This window comes from Megalops cyprinoides, chromosome 21 (genome assembly GCF_013368585.1).
Source record: "Megalops cyprinoides isolate fMegCyp1 chromosome 21, fMegCyp1.pri, whole genome shotgun sequence".
Classification (NCBI taxonomy): Eukaryota; Metazoa; Chordata; class Actinopteri; order Elopiformes; family Megalopidae; genus Megalops; species Megalops cyprinoides.
Genome location: NC_050603.1, coordinates 23,049,189 through 23,070,397, shown reverse-complemented (window position 1 = coordinate 23,070,397; position 21,209 = coordinate 23,049,189). Strand labels below are relative to the sequence as shown.

The following is a 21,209-nucleotide window of genomic DNA, read 5'->3' as shown; positions in this document are numbered from 1 at the left end:
CACAGTGGCAGGCAGCAGACAGAACCACCAGTACCCTTAACTGAAGAAGTCAAATATCTACACATTTTTCCTCTACTGAGGCCAGAGGTGACAAAACAACGTGACAATGCTGTCTCCTCCTAGGTGCACCAACCCAAATTTAGTGTCACCAGTGCAAATAAATCTATCAAATGTAAGCCCATCAGGGGGAAAATTTGACGGGAAGGAAGAAAGAGGGAAAGGGAAAGAACGGGAAAGAGCTTTTTAAAATGGATTCACTCCATATATTGATTCCAGAAAAGTGAATCACTGCCCATTACCACAAGTTGTGAAATTTATTCCCTCAGAGCTGACACAAATTTATTCAAAAGGCACATTAATGTTGTAACTCATGCCTAATGATAAAGCATGACATGAAACAGAAGTGAGAGACACAGTCAAAGGATGACTCCCTGTAGGAATCTAGCTGTCGATGTCATGTTAAACGTCTAGTCAGTTTTTTGTTGGCACAAAAATTGTAACAATTCATCAGCATTGGGGTTGTTAAAGTGTATCCAGACAATGCATTTGAAGCGATGACCTCTGACACCCCCCCCCACCATGGCCCCCTCTGGCCGGCACACGTAGACCCCAAGCTGGACACCTGAGCCCTGCTGTAGAGCTCAGGGGCTGTCCCGCTGTCTGCACCAAGTAAGTCACTCGTCACATGCTGCCCGCGGTGAGAACGCGACACCGGGGACCACAGGGACAGCGATGTCCGCTTTCATTATGCCACACACAGATACAGCACAGGGTTTGCATGCAGAAGCTACAGGCATGTGTGACTCTTACTACCACAAATACATAAATAGCAGAACAACTAAACTGGTAAGCTGCCAATGCTGTTCAGCACAAGGTATGTGACACATGTGTTTCTACACACGAGGTGAAATACTGGCTGTGTAATTCACATCCTTGATGAACCCTGACTTTTATAACCCAAAGTCAAAAGACTTTTCAGACAAGGGCCAAAGCGACCAGCATGGTTTCATCTATGTATGCATGTAATGCTTCTCTTAACACTGCATCTATAAAATGCTGCTGAATGGGCCCATTAATCAGCTGTGGCTTCTACAATGACATATGACGAAAAAGTATGATGAATAAATACAGCATGTATATTCATAAACACCAAAGTTGAAACCTGTGGGCTGGCTGTGAGGCTACTGCATAGATTCCAGCCCTGGTAGGCATGAGGCAGAAATCATTAATTAGCAAAACACATTTTAGCATCATATTGCATTTGCTTAGCAGGTGCACTTGCCCTGAGTGAATGAGGCCAACATATCTTACATGAATTTCATATCTTATCATTTCTAGTTGTTATCCATTCACACAATCTGGGGCGGCAGTATAGCATAGTGGTTAAGGAGCAGGACTTGTAACCAAAAGGTTCCCAACTGGGGCACTGCTGCTATACCCTTGGGCAAGGTACTTAACCCACTGCCTCATTAAATATCCAGCTGTATATATGGATAACATTGTAAAAAAAAAAACTGTAACCTATGTTAGTCACTCTGGATAAGAGCCTCTGTTAAATGTCAATAATGTAATAATGTAATGTAATGAATATGAGACAATCTGAGTTAAGTGCCTTGCCCAAAGATACCACAGCAGCCCATCTGGGAACTGACCCAGCAAACTTTGTGTTATGAGCCCTGTTCCTTAATCATGGTACCACACTATGTCCCAAGCTGGACAATCACACAGAATGCACAAAAAAAAACTGTGTAGCAGAGACAAGAAGCCACTTACTGCACTGGAGAGCAACTGTGCCTCTTTAATGTGTGTGAAAACTGGTGTGGATAAGCATATTACTTTGCAGTCGGATCGCAACCGGGTGTGGATACCATATAACTTAAAAGATCCTTTTCAAAATAACCCCCATAAACTGGAGAATCCAGCAGATCTCGAGCCAAAGCTCCCCATGCTGGGATCTGATGGGGATTTGAGGAAAGGCTTGGAGCCTCTCTTCATTTCCTCCGGCAGGCCGTCTGTATCTCTTTCAGTCCCCACACCCCAGAATCACACAGGGTGCGTGCCCAAGCTCTTCCTCTGAGCCAGGCAGGGGGGATTTTCGGCACTCTGAGGCCTGTTCCAGCCCACATAGGCCTATTGTTCAGAGCTGCCTGGCAACTTGGAAGGGTTTCTAGGCAGATAAGCTGAAGCTCGTATCGAGCACACTCACAGACTGGCCTCATGCTTTGCCAATAGCAAGCTCAAGTGCAGGGCCGTGCTCCGAAAGTGGCCTTTGCCTGTAGCCAGTACACGTTCTGCATGCCAGAGGGGCAAATCAGTGGCACAGTGCTAATCCACCAGAACTGAGTGTTGCATGATTGATGGAACTAATTGCTCCAGGACTCTGCTTTAAATCAAAATATCACACAGGAAACATAGCTGGCTTTCAAGCTGCAAGCATCAAAAGAGAATCACGCAGTGTCCCCCGCTTACTGCCATACTGAAATTTGTTCTATTTTTTTTTTTTTTTTTTTTTTTGCTATATGACTGGCTCATTACTTCAGACTAGTGAAGGGGGGTAGTGGTGGTGGTCCTGGGAGGGGTTCTTCTTTCAAGCCAGTTTTGTGTACCCTCAAAACTTTTTTGCATTGTGTAATCAGACCCAAATCCAGCTGGCCCAAGCAGTCTGAGAAGTGATTATGCACATGCCAACTGCCCTAAAAGAGGAAAAAAGGATGCCACTCTTTTGACTAAAAATATCCAATTCCACATTATTACATTTGTTGCTATACCCAATACATTAGAAACGATTCCTGTAAATCCACACTCTGTATTCCACTGTTTGGTCTTCTCCTCCACCTCCCAGTGCCTGACTCATGTCCAATGAATGCGCAGTGTTTATCTCTCCCGGTTGTCACGGTGATGATCATCATAGCCTGAGAGGGGTTCTGATACCACAAACGAAAAAACAGACCTTCGCAAAGGGCCCTGATGAACAAAACTTCCGCCACCCAGGTGGGACAAAGTCCTGTGTACCATAACATGCCATGATAGACGTGTCTAATCACAGCTTAAATCTTTCTTTCCCTTGCGTATTGCTGTGGGATGTTATCGCACTAGTTGTTGAAACTTTTCATAGCACCTCTGTTCTGACAATGGTCCTAATTACTACAGTGCTACATGATGGCTTGACAGATGAGGTCTACTCTTTGCCTGTGTGCACTGTTTTTTTTCTTACAACCTTATTAGATGCACTTCCATGCCTTTGCTTTCTAAGGTTCTCTGAATAAGAGGGTCTGGCAAGTGACGAACAGTAAAATGTAATGGCCCTGCAACCAATGATAAAATCTCCACTGAATTCTGAACGCACTAAAAATAGACTTATGAACTGGGGAAAGATGGTTATGGACTGAAGTTCCCCAGAGCCGCCTTGGGACCAAGTCTTCGAAGTGCAAAGAGAGGCAGGCTCTGCGACTCTGTTTGGAGTTGGAGTACATGTGGAACCAGCTGCAGGCTACCCGGGCAGGTTCCTTTCACCTTTTCACTGCTCTCTGTAGCTTCCGGCTAAGGTTACAACAACCCATATCATTACCCAGACAAGTCTGGAACACTACACCTTAGGGGACGGCTATATCAAAAAAAAAAAAAAATGCAGGCGCCACGGGAATGCTGGCGTATCCCTGGTATCTGGTAGTAAATTCACAGTGCCTGGGAATTTGGCCACTCATGCGCAGCAATTCTAAACTATTCAGAGGTACAGGCTCAACTGGCCCATGGTGAAACTTCACTCCCATGTCCCTGTGTCCTTGTTGGCCTCCATGCTGGTATTTCCAGGACCCTGCACTGCTGTCAAGTCCCTGCTGATATACAGGTGCTCCTGGTGTGGGCTCTGTCCTGTCTCACTGTGATTCAGTGATATGCTGTGTTTGCTACTGACACTCATGTAGGATGTTTCCCATAGGAGTTCACAACTGACTCCACAACGTAGAACAATTTAAACTTAGACTTAGAATAGACACTTACATTTAAAAAAAAAAATCTTACGGGAGAGGCGTTCACACGGCAGCAGTGGCTGAGGATATGCTCGGCAGGGGAAACCATGCAACTGCTCCAAGACTTAAGCATCCATCTAAGCCCTGAGCGCTTTGTCCTTAGCAGTGAGTAAGCAATTTAGGTAGCCTAAGTGATGTGTTTTTTTTTCATTTTTCATAGAATATTTTTCATGAATTTATTGTTAAACTAATAACAGTGAAGAAGCAAAACAGAGTACACTCCAGTCAGACTGAAGGGGACATACAGGCCAGTAGGTTTGCCTGGAGGTCCAAGGGGGTGACCAGAAGGCAGAGGTTCTTAGCGTGCCCACAAGCTTTGGTCCTTGGGCCTTTTTTTTTGGAAAACCACTGCCCAGTGAGCAATGTCCCAGCTGGAGGGCTGGTGGCCCGCAGCTCTCATGCTACAGTTATGCAATTAAGCCCTTTAAAAAGCTCCTGGGGCCAAAGCCCTCCAAAGAAAGCAATTAAACACAAAAGAGTCTGGACCATTTTTCTGCGGCTCAGACAGCTGTGTGTGGAGGGGGGGGGGTTGGTTTATTAAAGCACCAGGAGAGGAATGAGCTCATTAAGGACGGGTACGCCAGACTGCCACATGCCAGCGATCCTCCCGCGTTTGTTCGCGGTTGTCCCAGGCAAGGAATTGACAAATTAGGCATTTTATTTCCTCCTTTATGGGCAGGGAAAATGATGGTGCGTGGGTAATTACTGTAAGTGGGGTATTCGTCACGAGCTCTTTAAATTCCTCAGACCGGGCAACAGTGTCGTTAGAGAACATCTGATCGGCCTGCGCTCGGAAGACCGGTGGAAGTGGAGCTGGTGCGTATGATTTAACAGCTTCTACATTCATTAACAAGAAAGCGTAGGTATAACTGCGCTGCGAGAGGCAGTTACCCAGCTGCTAATGATCTATTTGAGTAATTTTATTCACCATCGCTTTGTCTGAGTCATTAACGTGAGAATGCCGCAGGCAGCTAGAGGGAAAACACTGCATCCTGAGGCCTTCAAATGCGACAACCTGAGATGTTTTAAAAAAACAGGGCTGAGCTGTAAGAGGAAGAGACATACCACCGAAATACTTTCGTTTAACAAAGCTGTGCCACCGGGAGGAAAATGTGGCTCACTTCCTTCAATACTCAGCGAAGGCCTTTATCACAATAACCTTTGTCCTGAATGACAATCTACGCACTCCTGTTAGGAGTGAGAGTAATTCAAAAGGAAACGGCTGAAATCCATTATTCCCCGGCAAGACTGGGAGATGTAAATGTTTCCCTTTTGTGATACTGCTTTATGAATCATATCGCAACAGTGTCAGTAACACCGGCTACCACAACGGAGGGTAGAACTGAAAAAGAGATGACCTCATGGCCCTCAGTCAGCTCAATGCTGCTGTACCGCTCCCACAATGCCCGAGGGAACAGAGTCTGGAGTTGAGCAGCTTGCTGTGCGTGAGTCTAGGGGGTCTCCCATTTTCTGCGAATGAAGAGGATAGGAAAACGCCTAGCACTGCTGAAAGAGCTCACCTCCGGACCACCAAAATGCCACATCTATGTGAAATACATATGACCGGGGTGAGACTGAGCCACTGTTTGACACAGAGAGGTGAACTGAAGAGCAAGCAGTCTTTCTCACTCTATTTGGTCTCAGCCTCTATAGGTCCTTTCAAGTGCTGTACTCAAGTTTGGCCCCCCAGTGCAGTCAAACAGGTGTGATGGAACCAAGATAGAGTATAAGTCAACTGCAATTTCATGAAGTGCTATAAGTGTTCTTTCTCATGTTTATGACAGTGGGAATCCTCATCGGAGAGCCTTTCTTGTATTTTTGTTGTTAACAAGTTAAATTAGCCCACTTGAAATTCTTTTGTGGTTTTGCGACCAGCTCATAGAAGACTCACACAGACCCCAGAATGCATTTCGCATTTGAATGGATAAGACGCTTAGATGACCTTCCCACAGGGTCCTTCAGAGCTGAAGTGGACACGAGTTAGGGACCAAAAATATCACACCTCCTACAAGAGCTGGAGTAAAGCACCAATTTAAATCATTAATTTTGTCAACGATTTTATGCAGATTTTAGCCAAATATTCTGCAGATGGTGCTCTTGAGCAAGGAGCTCGTGTTGCCACTGTCACCTCACCGCAACCACATAACCATGCTTGTTAAGCTACTGCATTTCCTCACCTCTCACTCATGTCAGGTGTGGAGTACGTTAAAAATCACATAAAAATGACTATGCATGAATAATCAAAACATCAGTGTAAGTGAATATTTGGAAGTTGTATCAGGTGTTAAAATTATGAAAGCATTTCCCTGTGCCAATTACATTAGTAAATTCTGACTGCTATGCTGGGTCAGATTTGGCAACACTGAAACACAGGCTGTCCTCTCTTACTGCTCTGTGCTCGAGGGCTGATCTCCCAGTATATTATCCAGAAGAGGTCAACGCACTGACATCTGTAACCAGCACTTGCATCACCTTTTAAAAAATGCAGATCAATATGTGCTCCTTCCTGCAAAGAGGGCAGTGGGGGTAACAGAGTCAGGAGGTAAATGTTTTGTATCTTAAGGGCACAAAGGGTGATTCTATGAGGGTAAAGACCAGGACAGTGATTGGTTGGGCAAGCACTGAAAAATCAGCCTTGCGGCCTGTGATGGGATGGCAAGCGGCAAACAGGTGACGACAACAGAGACTGGGGTGAACGAAGACAAGGCATTTAATAGTGCTATACAACAATTATGTGCATGTTTGCACGGAGAATTCTGTCTCCGTCACAAGGCCATTTACTTAGAGTGTGCTTGAAGTACCCTGCTTTCTCATTTTAAATAGGCTTGCTCGTTGACTTCAGAATGGTCCTAATCAATTTCAATAATTAGACAATAATTGCAAACTTAAAATGATCGCAATTGTTGACTTTCACTAATACTAATATGACAAAACCTATCCCAGCTTTCAATTGTTAGTGTACATTGATGGCAAAGGAATCTACTGATATTGTTCTTGTGATAAATGTCAAGATGATTTTTCAAAGAGCCAGAGAATAAAATCTCATGAGTGACACGACACTGAGGGACGCTTGGGCTTAGCCAAAAAAAGGGAACAGTTCAACAATGAGACAAATTTGGAGCAAAATAACCACTGTCAGATGTGACCTCAAACTCTACAAAAAATTAACAGTAATCAAAACTGCATGTTTGTGTATAAAGACCTTTTTGTCAAGAAGTACTCTCCTGTGAAGGACCAGTACATAACTTCTGCCACAAAGGCTACTTCATCAATTAAATATTTGACCAAGAACAATTTAGCTTGCAAAAAGTACTTTCACTTTCAACACTTCTTTGAGCTCTTTTATTCTTCACAAAAATCATTTGGCCTTTAAGCCAATGGCAAGCCCCAGGGGAAGTCACATGCTAACAGGGATATGAACATCCAGAGTCTGAGGTCTGAGATCAGGGCTGGAAGGTTCCATAACTCTGTCAGGCTTCTGGCCTCCCTGAGAATAGATTTTTACAAGGCTTGCAGCTTGAATGAAGGCATTGTTGGTCATGATGTGAACGCAGCGCACGGCATTCCCCTTCTCCCTGCCTGCTCTGCGCTCTGCTGTGTACGGGGACCCTTTTGTCTCCCGCGTGCGTCAGTAGCTCGGCTTCATGTGGGCCTCCAGTATGGGGCCCGCCAAGACTCGAATAGTTGGGCTGAAGTAGACTGTGAAGATCTTATCTGTTACTGTATCACCCCCCCCCCCCCCCCCCCCACTCCTGCACCTCTGCCTGAAGGGGACACAATGGGAGAGCACGCGCCCGCACCACGCCCCGTTTGCCGGAAAGCGTCCGGTTTTGTGATCCTCCTCGGTTCAGGACTCATCTGTCGTTACTGCAGGAAGCGAGTCTGTTACACATCTGCTGTGTGATCAATGCTTGTCGGCGTCACACTTCAGTAGCACCAGTTCTATCCAAATTGGTATCTATCACCTCCTCGCTTTTCTCAGCACGGGGTGTCCAATCACGGCTATCTGATGAGAAGGCTGAAGTTCACTTAGCCTCTTTCTGGCACAATATATTTCAAATGATAAACAAATGAAAGCAGTGTCAACACTACAGAAACTCCTTCTAACAAGAAATCCATAAATACAGCTAATTGAACATTAGACAGGAGGTTTGCACAGGCAGTATATTCATATGAAAGACATCTTTTTGGACAGAAATTCTTAGCAAAATGTCATGTGGATGTACAGACACTTAGTCTCTATGTTGCATGTGGAAATCACAGACTCTCTCAACTGAGATACACATTAAGCATAGGTTGGTGCATGTTTTGCCTGGCCCGAAATCAACTAACCAGTCAAGCTTTATTTATCATGGCACATTTTTATAATGGAAATTGCCATAAAGCACTGAACACGTGTGCTTTCCAGGGGGAGGAACTACAGAAACACTATGGAAGCACATTAATTTCTTTGAGGCCATCAACCCATTTGATCTGCCATGACAACTCTGCCCAGCTGCACATTTGTTTAATGAGAACTTCCAGCTGCTGTATTGAGCTGTTCAGCATCAACACGCCAAGCAGAGACACTGCCAAGCAGAAGTGCACTATGTACACCACATGATGGTGAAGAAATGACTGCAAAGCGGTACTTTGGTAGCAGTATGCACAGTACTAAGTAACAGGTCTCACAACCCAAAGGTTGCAGGTTCAATTCCCAGGTAGGGAACTTCTGTTCTACCATTTGGCAAGGTACCTTCAATTGCCTAAATAAATATTCAGCTGCATCGATGAATAACATGTAGAATTTACAAGCTATGTATTTCACTCTGGATGATGTCTGCTATGCAAATGTAGCGTAATGCTTTCATAAAAAAAGTCTGCTTCATCTTCTCAAATCTGCTCAAGACACTGTACAAGTCGCCCCTCCTTCTCAACATCCAATTATATCCAATGTTCCTCATCCAGATTGTTGACTTACCTTTCTAAACAACAAATAAACCTTTCAATCTCCTCCCAGACCCTTGATAGTTCAATTTGAAGAAAGTGCGAGTGGCACCAAACTCATACAAGCATGAAAAGCAGCTGTAACAAACCAAGACAGAAAAGGGATTTTAGTCCAATTATAGCTGCAAATCTTTTTTTTATGCCGTGCTTAGTCCTGCAGAAAAAGGCCAGAGCCAGCACAAATACGTAATAACAAGGCTGGTGTGCCACAGGAGTTTAGAAGCCCCAAGATTAAACAGTCAGATCAAAGAGTGCGGTGTGCATTCCAATAGCGCTACCCCCAGACCTTATCACGAGATCTGCGGTATTAATGTGTACAGATAATACCCTCTGCTCTATCACGAACGCACCGTCCCCTCGCAGGCTAACTGCATGCGGAAGAGGTGTTTAGTGAGTCCTGCGCTGGGAAAAATTGGCAATCGCCAACATTTTCCCATGGGCGGAGTCGCACATTGGGGGTCACTGTCACCAAGTCCCACTACTCACATCTCGCATCAGACAGAGCATCAGACAGAAACGTGGCCAGACAGCTACTTTTGCTCTATGCGTGCTGATGCTCGCAAGCTTCTGAACCTCCCACCATGCATTCAAATGTAATCAATCTTCTTGTCCTTACCATCTCCATCCTTTCCCTACAGTTCCAACTAACCAAAGTGCATCATGTTGGGTTGGTGCCGAGTGCCTTCTTTGGGAAGGGTCATGTGACCATATGGGCTATAAAACCCATGGCTTAAAACAACCTCCACTGCACTTGTAAATTAATCAACCACTGTTTACAAAAGTTACAGCGTTTACAATCCAATTGTCACGGGGAGCACTGTGCACCATTTCCAAAAGTAATGAAAAAAAGGCATCAGTGTAGATGGGAAAAACAGAAATGATTCCCTGACCCCTTCCAACAGGCAATCAAGATAAACACCTGAAAATATGTGGGGAAAGATAAGTTATAGGGTATATTTTCCATACGAGTCATTACGTCACACGCCCATGAAGATCAATCTGCTAAAGAGAGGCGAGAAAGGGTGTGGGAACTTTGTAAATGGACTTCCCAGAGAAAGGTGACAGAGCAGTTGCCGTTTATGTGCCTGTCCCTAAAGCAGACCTCTCCACTCTCCTTCACTGATGATGGAAAAATATTTTGTGCTGCCAATGCCCTAAAGACCCAGAGTTGTGTTTAAATGGAGATAAGCACCCCACACAGTCATCTGGCTCTCCAGAATAGGCTCAGAGGGATCAGGCAGAAAGGCACTATGAAATAACAAGACGGGACGATGCTTTTTTGTGTGTGGGGGGTGGGTATATAAAGGTTTACTGCAACCCTTTTGGCAGCACAAGAACTCAGACTCAAATGCGTCTTCAGTAACAGGGGAGGCGTGGCAAAGACTGTTTGCGGACAGCAATCTTCTTTTGGTTCCACTCACCTCCGCTGTGTGTACCTATCAGACCGGGAGTCTACTGAAGATTCAGAGCACACTAATTGCACAGGAGTAGGAGGGACTGATAACAGAGGGCATGAAAGATCAGCAGAGATATGCGACTACAGTGCATATTTGGGCAGGGGCGGGGTGGAGGCAGCTGAGGGGGATTGGATGAGACTAACTGAATCACCCTCTCATTACTTTTTCCAAGGCACAGCTCCTTTCATTTCTTCCAGCTATCATCTTCTGTCCAGACAAGGTGGAAACAGAACCCGTGCAATATCTGATCTCTAGGTCATGTACGTTTCTATGCACAAAAGGGGAAAAAACTGCATTGAACACTGGAAATGAGTGACTAGGCATGGACTGTGTGACTGCTAATTCCCACCCTAAAGACACAGGCTGAGAAAATGTATTCCACAAATGTTTGTGTGTACAGAGGGAGCTTATTAGTCTACACAGTGCTAAATACAGGTCTTCTAAGAACCAGTCATATTTAAAAATGGTTTCTAAAAAAGCTTTCCTTTTTTATTATTTCTACACTAACAACTTAAAACCAAGTAACTTTGGACTTTCCATTCATCTATGTTTGATACATCACAAGCCATTCCAATCCATCACTCCTGAAAATGCTGTAATTTGCTTCAATTCAATGATTTCTCTCATTGTCTGATCTCCCCTTGGTGCTCTACTTCATCTCAATGTGAAATGAAGAACAGGATGTTGGATACATTGTTAATTAAAATGCAAAACCCCAAGGTTACGGGTAAGGTCTTTCACTTGCCTGCAAACAGCTAGGCCATTGCTTTCCATGGCCACCTACCTTGTACCTCTCCTGAAAACAATTGTCAAGCAACTCACCCACATTGAAAATGGCCACACAAAACCCACTCCCCAGGTTGAGGGTTACTGTCCTTTCCTCATTGGTGTGAACATGTTACCTTTCAAAATGGCTCCCAACAACAGGAGGAAGCTCCTGCTTTGAACAGCACAAAAGACGATTCTGGCTGGCCACTTAGCAACTGCATTGTTAGGGACTCCTGTCACTTAATACAATAGGTGACCCTTTTTTCAGTGGCTCTGAAAGTAAGATGTCACGCGATTAGCAAATCACCCATCTCCCTTTTTCCCTTTCTGCTCTGGCTCCACAAGTGGCTTTATCATTTCCAAAACACCACTTATTGACAAACAAGTAACGCCACCTCAAAGGCCTGCTGGTAATCTCCTGAAAGGGAAGTGTCAATAGAAGGATGTGCTACAATCCATTTGCGCGCCCTTAGACTGAAGTGAAAGGATACATCAACAAAAGCGAGCTCAACCATGATAAGTGAATCATGTCCCTTAACAGGTGAATTTGAGCTGAAGAGAAAAAATAAAAGTTCACAGGCATCTCATTCAGGTGAAAGTGGAATTCCACTTGCTTGTAAATTGCGCTGGAGCGTTGGTTCAAGCAAAGCCCACATCTTCCCTGATACTGAAGTCGGAGATAAAGGCACGAACTGTGAATGCTCACAGCATCCTGAGGACAAAGCCTTAGTCAAGCTTAATCTACTGCAGATAAAGCGAAATTGCATGCAGTTCTCTCCACAGCCGTGAGTTTTTTTCCCCCCCTCAGCAGTGAACGTCACAGAAACCATGAAAATAACCTGCATTCTAATCTGGCACTGTTGACAATGGCTCAAATTAACTGAGCTCTCACAGGAGATGGGAACGGACGGACGTCTTGCAGCAGATGGGTAAGGCAGGCCTTTCTGTGTGGTCTTCACAGCACAAAAAATGCTTTCCCTGGGAAAGCTACACGACTCTATTGGATTACAGAGGCTAATTTAAAACAACAACCAACAGAACTGCACAGCCAGTGAAAATTATAATTCACAGTTGCCAGTCATGACACTGTAATAACACACTAAAAACAAAACATTAATAGTATCCTTTAACTTGACATCAGGAAGAGGCCAGAAGAAGCAGGATAAAAGAAAACAAAGTGTCACATTATGAAGTCACAGGACTTATACACCCCCACTGTTACTAGGAACATTGACATTAAAGACAAGAATGTGTGCAAAGTATGCAAATTCTTGCTTTTGTGTTTGTAATAACTTGGAACACCTTTTTCCCATTCACGTTTACTGGCTACTGGGTGTGATGAGCATAAATGCTTTCGAGAGAAAAATAGCCTGCTGAGGGCATCTGGACTTCATTAAATGTGTGGCATGATACAGACCAACCTTGTTCTGACCCACCCATAAACATTTAGGTTTGAGTGCTACGTATTCATTTAACCTAGTGAGTTTCTGCTTCATGAGTATTGATCTTTCACTTGGTTCAGACACAATTTGAAATACCCTGTAAAATATCGCACGTGCTACCACAGGCAGCACAAGTGGTAACACCAACCTCTACTTCAAATACCCCGAGTTCCATGGTTTTATGCTTTTATGATGGGGGAAAAACACTCCTGGGAACATCACGCAATCTTTTGAACTGCTTAATCTGATTTAATGGATTTTGGGACTGCAGTTTTTAATTATGAAGCAACACAGTCTACACTTGGCTGAATGTTTAAATTCTTTTAAACATGCAAATATTTCTGTTGCCCTGTATTTAACAAGGGAGAAAACTCTCATCATGAAATCGTGAGGGTCCTGTATAGCGACAGCAAGCTACTGTTCCATTAGAAAACAAATCCGAACCGAATGTAAACAAGGGGATAATTCGGACCATTCATTAACTGATAGTTGCAACCCTAGAGTTTAACAAACATATTACGTGTTTACTTAAAATGAAATAAATAACTGGTTAACAATATTAGACAAAGTACCAATGAAATAATGTTAAGGCGCACGTTCATTTGGGTAAAGAAAACGAGCTAGTCTGAAAGTTACCTTGTGCAAGTAATCAACTAATATGTTTATCTATCATAAGTAAAATGCAATCAATTCCAGGCTGTGGACTATAACAACAGCGGAATTCATACAATTTTGACGAGCGTGTAATGGAGTCACTTTCCAAAACTACGATCAGGACAAAACCGCAAGCATCTAACAAATAAATTATTCATAGTCGCACGAGTATTTAGTAAACAATGTTGAACTTTCATCTGAAAATCATGTTACTGCGATAACAATGCAGGGTTTGTGACATCTCTTTCAAACAAAAGTTGTTTCATGGAGTTTGACCCAAGTTGGGCCTCAGCCAAACAAGCGGACCTAGGTAAAATCTCAGAATGTACCTACTGCAGCTAGCTAGCTATCATCTTTCATAAACTGTAAAGTTTAACACTTTTAACAGTTAAATTCGTAGCTCGTTAGCAATTAGCTACACCTCTGTGTATGTTTATAATATGCCCTCTTTCGTAAAGCATTTCGAATAGTGTCCATTCTGAGCCAGATTTAAAACACTCACTTAGCTGCGGCCTTGATGCAAGCAAACAAGCAAAAAGTGTAATATATTTAAATAATTTAGATGCTGTTACTTACGTGGCCAATTAACACGTAACTTTCAAAGGATAACTAGCTAGCCAAGTTCCTACACCGCAACCAAAAGTGTGCAGGCGCTGTACAAACTGGCACTACATAGTAAATGCTCGATCGTGCGATGGAAAAATTAAGACAGCATGTGTAAATTCAAAGAATTCGCAGTCTTACTGGTTTTAGTGTAGCGAGATGGGTTATCTAGACTGCAAAGCGACGGTGAACTCACCTGAGAAACCAACGGGATGAGGGTTTGCTCTACCGAACGAGTTTTGATCTCCAGCCCCGAATCAAAGTTACTATTGCCGCAAGGAGACGAAGCCATTCCCGCCGATTTGTAATCTCTGCACCGCACAGGTGAGTGTTTCGGATATCTTGCTTATTCTTGGTGAAGGGAGGAGATGCTGTTACCGTTACAGATCAGCTTGTTCCAGACTTGTGTTGGCGATGTTTTCATCCGATGCCCACTAAAGTGTCGTGCACTTGTAATCCAGTCGTATTCTGATGAGTTTCCCTAGCTACGTGCCCCTGACAATGTCCATGTAGTTCACCCAACTACAGCAAGCTGGTGGAACGAAGACTGCACTGTGCGGTCTACTGCAGCAAGACTCGAAACACTATCCGGGAGAAGCCGAGCGGTGACTGACTTTGCCCTGCTTGGAACACACTCAAAGCCTGGTGACGACATACTGCCATTCAATAGTTTTCCGCAGAGCCGTTCTGTTCTTTCATATTCCCATTGCAACTCAACACCCTTTCGGGATTCTTAACCATTTATCTCACGTTCGTCTGTATACACGCGGGGGTCTGTATGACCGATGCTGCCGTGCGATTTTATTTGTGTTAATCATAACTATTGAATGTTTGTATACATTACAGATACCGTGCTCTCTTTAGTTTGTACAGTCTGTGCATTTTCCTTATTTAAATAGTGCGACTATGATTTATGTGAGTTTTCACAGTTAGAGTTGCTGTATAAAAACACGATATTGGTAGATTTTTTTTCTGTAAAAATATGGTCAACTAGGGACATTTAACAAAAATCACAACGTTTGTGTTTTGTTGCAAGCTGGCAAAATCTGGCAAAATGTTTGCAGTACAGAACCAACGAGTTTGGCAGTGTAGGTTATACAGCGTTCCTTGATACAGGCGCATAGTAATGTTTTATCACAAACATTCCCAAAGATCTTTGTTTCCGAAATTTGTACTTTGATTAAATTCAGAGGTGTGTGTGTGTGAGAGAGAGAGAGAGAGAGAGAAAGAAAGAAATGCGGCAGTTTCTTCTAGGATTGTAAGAAGTTTGGGGGCTTCATCAGATACAACACGGACTAGGACGAGGACTGACTGGACTAGGCTACCTGGTTGTCCCTTGCGCACAAGTTACAGTAGGCTCCAACTCTGTGCATAAGCTTTTTCCACAAACAAAACCTCAAAAAGCTGAGCAGATACCCTCACTTATAAACACAAGTTTGTTTGGGTTTTATATTCTTATTTCTGACTTTAAATTTATAGTAACGACATTAAAGACCTCTCCTGAGAGCAGCATGTATCCAGTATATCTAGTAAAGTGATGCAGCAAAGGGAATTGTATAGAATGGTGTGTGCAGTCTCTGCAATTTCTCAGAATTATGCAGTGTTCTCAGAACAGGTTTTGAATCCACGACTAGAATATCCAAGAATATCATATTCACTTGGGCTATGCGGGTGATATGTTGTTCTTCATTATATTGTGTTGAGACAGAGTATTGATTATAAACATTTTGTTTTCACTGTTTGTATACATATTAATGACTATAGCAAACCTCTGAGCAAGGAACTCAATTCTTAAGGTATTATTTGATTTCATCCCATTACTTGGATGAATTTAGTGGAAGAAATAATCATGTAATCACATGTATCACCTCACATAATGTAGAAATGATCAATAGATGCATGTTGGGTACTATGCACCAATGTTGGGGATGCTGGCCAAAACATACCTGTCCCTTGATACCTTGTAGTGAAGCGTAAAATAAAGAGAAAATAAGGAGGTTCAAAAGTTTGCTGATTTGTATTTTATTGGTGAATGTCTTAGAGCACAGGCATCCATTCAGTTGGTTGTACATGGATAGCTTTTTTTTAGTACTGCGCTGGCCATTAGTGTACACATGCACAAACATGATGATGATGATAAATTCTGATAGCACTGTTTAGGATGAGTGAGACAATGAAGGTGGCAGCAGTGACGAAGGTGCAGATCATTTTGATGAAGATGATGATTATAAAGGCAAATATGTAATAATGAGCATGTCAAGCGTAGCAAGAAGTAAGGTGGTTATGGGAATTGAGGTTGTTTTCTTAAATAACCTCAATTTGAATTGGTTGACAGAATAATGCTCACAACCTACACTTGGTACATTTGAACGTTTGTGTCCTCCAGGTCACATGTATGCAGCATTAGAAGTCCCACAGTGCACCACAGAGAACTGGGCACTCATTTAAAGATAGTCACTACTCTATTGACATCACCAGAGCAACTCTGATGAATGGCAGGGTGCTTGAGAGGTGACATGAGGAACATTGACCATCCTACCTAAACCCATCCCCCGTGGAATAAACCCAATTTATGATTTTTATTATTATTATTATTTGTGAACTCCCAGTCATTGTTGGCAATGGCTGGTTTCATACCCAGGGCCTAGTGTAGGGTTTATCTTGCATTTGAGATGAGTAATTTTCCAACTCAGCCACTCCGCAGCCAAATTGGCATTGACATTTAATGAGTATATATGTTATAAAGGTTTATAAATCCATTTCAGATTCCCTTGGATTTTTTGCCAATACACTTTTTCATGAAATGGGTTATAAAAACCCTTTTCTTTATGAAGACTTGAATTTGTTTGAATCACCGTTTTGATTTGGATGTGTTGTTTGTGCTTTTCAGTCCCACTAGCGCCTCTGCCTCCTGTTTTAAAGCATCGTTTTACAAGCGTGAGGTTTTGAGTGACATGCAAGCAACGGCAGTGACGGGCTCAGATGGAGCTGACAGAGAGTATGGGCTCTGCAGCCTGAGGTGCCTGAGGGCGGCTCATATTGACTGCGGTTGCTTCCCAATGTCAACACTGCGTGCGGCAGCCCAGCGCCCAGTTATTGTCATAGCTGAAAACCCACAAAGCCCCCGTGTTTACTTTGAGCCTCAGAGCCGGACTCGGATTTATTTACCACAGATTGCACAACGTGCCAGAGACCCCCCCCCCCCCAACTCTGCCACCCCCGTCCATTTCACGGTTTTATTGAAACCAGCCTCATAGTTTAACATTTTTGTCTCGGGTCAGGTTGGCTGCATGTGGTATGAACAGCAGTGCATGTATTCTACTGCAATAAAAGGAGCACTCTGCTTGTGTACTAATGCCACTAGTAGTAACTAGTGATGCCATTTCACTGTCAGCGCATTTACAGATAAAGTAAGAAGACAGTTTACACTTCTTGCTGAGTCTCAGATGATGCTTTTCGAAAGAGATTTCAATTTCAGTTGGCAATAGAGTAAAATGACCCTAGACTGTTTGTAATTAGAGTTGTTAGATTCATAGACATTCAAAACTCGTTGTGACATCACGGATAAAAATGTGCTGGTGGTAAAGAGAGATGGTCACAAGTGTGAGCTGATATCATACAAGGAGCCACAGTGGTTTTCTAGAACGATCTGTAAGGCGCAGCTTTCAGCATGCTATCTTCCTCCTCTGAAGATGCCCTCCGTCTACCTCCGGAACAGTGGCAGACGCTCCAGCTCTTATCTGTGTGAAATATTGGAAAAACTGCAGCTGCCTCATTGCTATCGACTTCACCGTTCAGTGAAAGTGAAATGGGTAAAAACACTTTAAAAACGTCTTAATGAGTGCCTCTCACGCAGTTTTACACAGATACCAAGTTATCTCAACCAATCAAGCATTTTCAGATGTTGGGGATAATTACAGTGTGCAAATAGGCCTAAAAAATCTCCAGATGATTCCTACCAGTTGCATATACTGTATTACCCAGAGGTGTATGTGACTGAATAATAACCAATCAGACACCTGAGCATAAGCATGCAGAAGGCCAAATGTTATCAGCATGATCCTCTCTTGAGTAGACGTCTTATACATGACATCAGTGAAACAGGCAATCTAGGAGTGAGTTTAGAAAAGTCAGGTTAGGCCTAGCTGGTCCACTTGGTAGGACAGCTTACTTTTCACCCTGATGTTAATTAACGGCTTTCAAACTAACATCCTGAGTAACATCCAGTATTGAAAAGACCATGTTGAATTGGGGCACGGGGCAGTGTTAAAAATAGATTATCAAAGGCAGTTCATATATTTCAGAGAAGATTTGTGGGAGGTTTTGGTCAAATATGCATACCTGCAACCCATCATTAATGTAAACGCTTGTATGTATTGTATTATGTTTGGAAAATGGATTTAGAGGGGATTTTTCTCCAAAATATTAAATGTGTTTCATAAGACACACATTTCCTGCACTACTTAAGTGGAATTAGCAAATAACCCACAGTGAAATTATTGTAAAATACATAATTACCCATGGTTTTTAGATTACACAATTCAAACTCTTAATCTCTGAGGGAACCAATAGAAGAAAAGGAAAATCAGGTCAAGTTTAAAAAAAGGACTCTGTTCAATGGGCCTTGTGGAAAGACTTTAATCTGCTGTGCACAAATTCCTAATGAATAATCAGTCTCATACCGAATCACACCGGAATACCTCATACTTCTCATGAGCTCAGATGTTGATCAAAGAATGAAGGGTTAGGCTTTGGGTCAGGATTGTGGTACATATTTCTGTTAACTGCCACAAACCAACGCCATGCTGAATTCAGTAAATGACCTTGGGAGACAAGAGGAAGTTTTCCACCAAGGATGATCTACAGCAACTTTACCAACAAAAAAAAAACATCTACTTTACTGTGTTTCTGCTCATTAATTATACTGGATCACTGGCAAAACCCCCAAAGGATTTAACAAAAATTCATCCAAGCTCCACGAAATAATATGCTCAGCATCATCTAAACACAGTGTCCAAAAACTGTGCTAATTGTATTTATGTGAATGTAAATTATGCAGTCCACAGCATGCAGAATAGACTGGAGATTTCAAACCAAGAAGGCAATACGGCAGAGCGCTATACTAACACTGAAAAGTTATCTCAGAACATAATGTCTCATTCTAATTGTAAAAGCACACTTTGGAAAATAATTGCAATGAACACCTCAAGCTGTAATTGGAGAAAGGAAAAGGCTTGTTTTTCAGTTCACACAAAGGCATTTAATAAAATCATTGATCCCACAAGTAGAGATGGATCCAAAAAGCAATAGAAAAGCAGCAGGTTATTGAACTGAAGAATGCAGATCTATAAGCATTCTGAACGTCTCATGCAGAAAACTTATAGAGCAAAACATACATTGCTTCCCAACTGCAACGTCATTGGCAGTTTTTCTTCCATGTGATGAAATGAAAGTTTGACTGATTGAGAGAATGTTTTCTTTTCATAAGGGAACGTTTTTTTGTGTCTTGTGTTTTTTTCACAAAGCAGAACATCTCCACATCTTATTTGACGTGAACAATTGGCCAGATCCACATGGCACTAAATGGTCTCAACTACAATTATTATGCATGCGGAACAGCAATTACAGTAATGTGTGCCCAGCAGACATAGCTGTATTTTTCTCTCATTAGAAACAAGGCTTGCAGTGTCAGCTGTTGCAGACTTCTCTCTGCGGCTCCGTAACAGACAGCTTTAATGCCCAGCTGACTGTAAAGATTCTCAGTTTCGTGTAAGCACTCAAAAACGTGGACTATGCAATGAGTCATCTCAATCAGAGGCATCAATAGATGTTCAGAAATTTGCATTGTACACCACGCCATTCACATTAGAGTTTTAATATCAATTTAAAGGGTGCTGGAGGTTATTCTGATGAAAAAAGGAGCCTAGCCAAATGAAATTATCCACTTGTATGAAGCATCCATCTACCTACAAAAGCCTGTACGTCTAGCCAAACACTTTCAAACATTGGTTTTTAGTTCTGATTTGATTTCATTTGTAAATGATAATAGTGAAGTAAACCGCTAGTCTTTATTTGGAGACTAAGTCTTGGTGCTCCATGAGGAATATCCTAAAATTGTGGACTGAGGCAGTGCGGGTGAGTAGGTGGGGGAGATTTCTTTCCCTCAATTGAACAATGTTCAGACAGGTTTTATTCAGGGAGAAGGAGAGTAATGCTCAGATTTAAGTTCCGTGGGCCCATCCAGCTTACTAACACCAGTAGCAGCAGCTGTGTAACATACATCTAGCTGGCCCTATTTAGGAACATGGTTATCCGGCCATGTTAACCAAAAAATGAACAAAAACACGAGGAGACACAACAAACTCAGCTATTGTGTGTTCAGCGTCTGCTATCTCCTCCTTTGCCGTGCTCTTTCTGTCCAAGTATGCAGGTGACACTACTACATCCATCTTCTCCTCTATTTCATAAAATAAAATGGACAATGGGGTGATTCCATGTACTGTGACTAAGCATTTGTAAGCAGGTTATGAGAGAAGGTTGTCCGTTTCATGATTAACATGCCCAGTCACCTTTGTGTGGTGAAACTCAGCAGCTGTAAAATGGACACTCAGCTGTGATGTATATTCTTCATTATGCCTCTTCAATTGCTTGAAAGTGCCTTGTTATATACCCACCCATGTATACAGTATTTTTTGTACCTGAAAAAACCCTCAAGTAGGTTCTATTAGGAATGTTAACCAACAAAAGTATTGGTTGGATATCCCATGAATCTGCCATGACCTGTTCACTTGGGGTGTTTGGTATAGCATGTCCAAATAAACAAATTAAGGGGGGTCATTTGAATGTGTCTTTCAAGTTTTTCAAGAACGCTTCAAAATATCTAAAAGGATGGGTGAGCCAGGGTAATATATGCAAGTCGTAAAGGATCACCTGGAGATTTTCTAGGCTATATTTGCACACTGAAGTTATCCCTGACATCTGAAAATGCTTGCTCAGTTAGAGAGAGAGAGATAACTTGGCCCAGACATCACAAGTTTGACGCCAAGTTAAGTCATAAGCCGGCTATGAAATGCGGTCTGCAGAGGCAAGATGTAATCAGTTTTGTCCAGGTGGGGCTGAGTGGGCTTACATTAGCCAGGCTTCCTTGTCACACTGTTACATATCAGCACCTACTAGCAACTTTTCAGGTACCTAAGTTGCTGTCAGCAAGGGAGCATCAATTCCCCAACTGGTCAACTCCCCTGTTGTGCATTGTGGGATTTGTACTTTGT

General features: G+C 42.7%; 1 protein-coding gene across 1 annotated transcript in view; it reads right to left on the bottom strand.

Annotated features, from left to right (window-relative positions):
* ctnnal1 (catenin (cadherin-associated protein), alpha-like 1) overlaps positions 1-14,527 on the bottom strand; it is a 64,251-nt gene extending 49,724 nt beyond the window's left edge. Inside the window, exon 1 of the mRNA XM_036516234.1 lies at positions 14,135-14,527. Within this exon, the coding sequence (XP_036372127.1) occupies positions 14,135-14,230 (96 nt within the window). The 5' untranslated portion in view covers positions 14,231-14,527. The remainder of the gene's footprint in view (positions 1-14,134) is intronic.
* Positions 14,528-21,209: the final 6,682 nt, after the last annotated feature.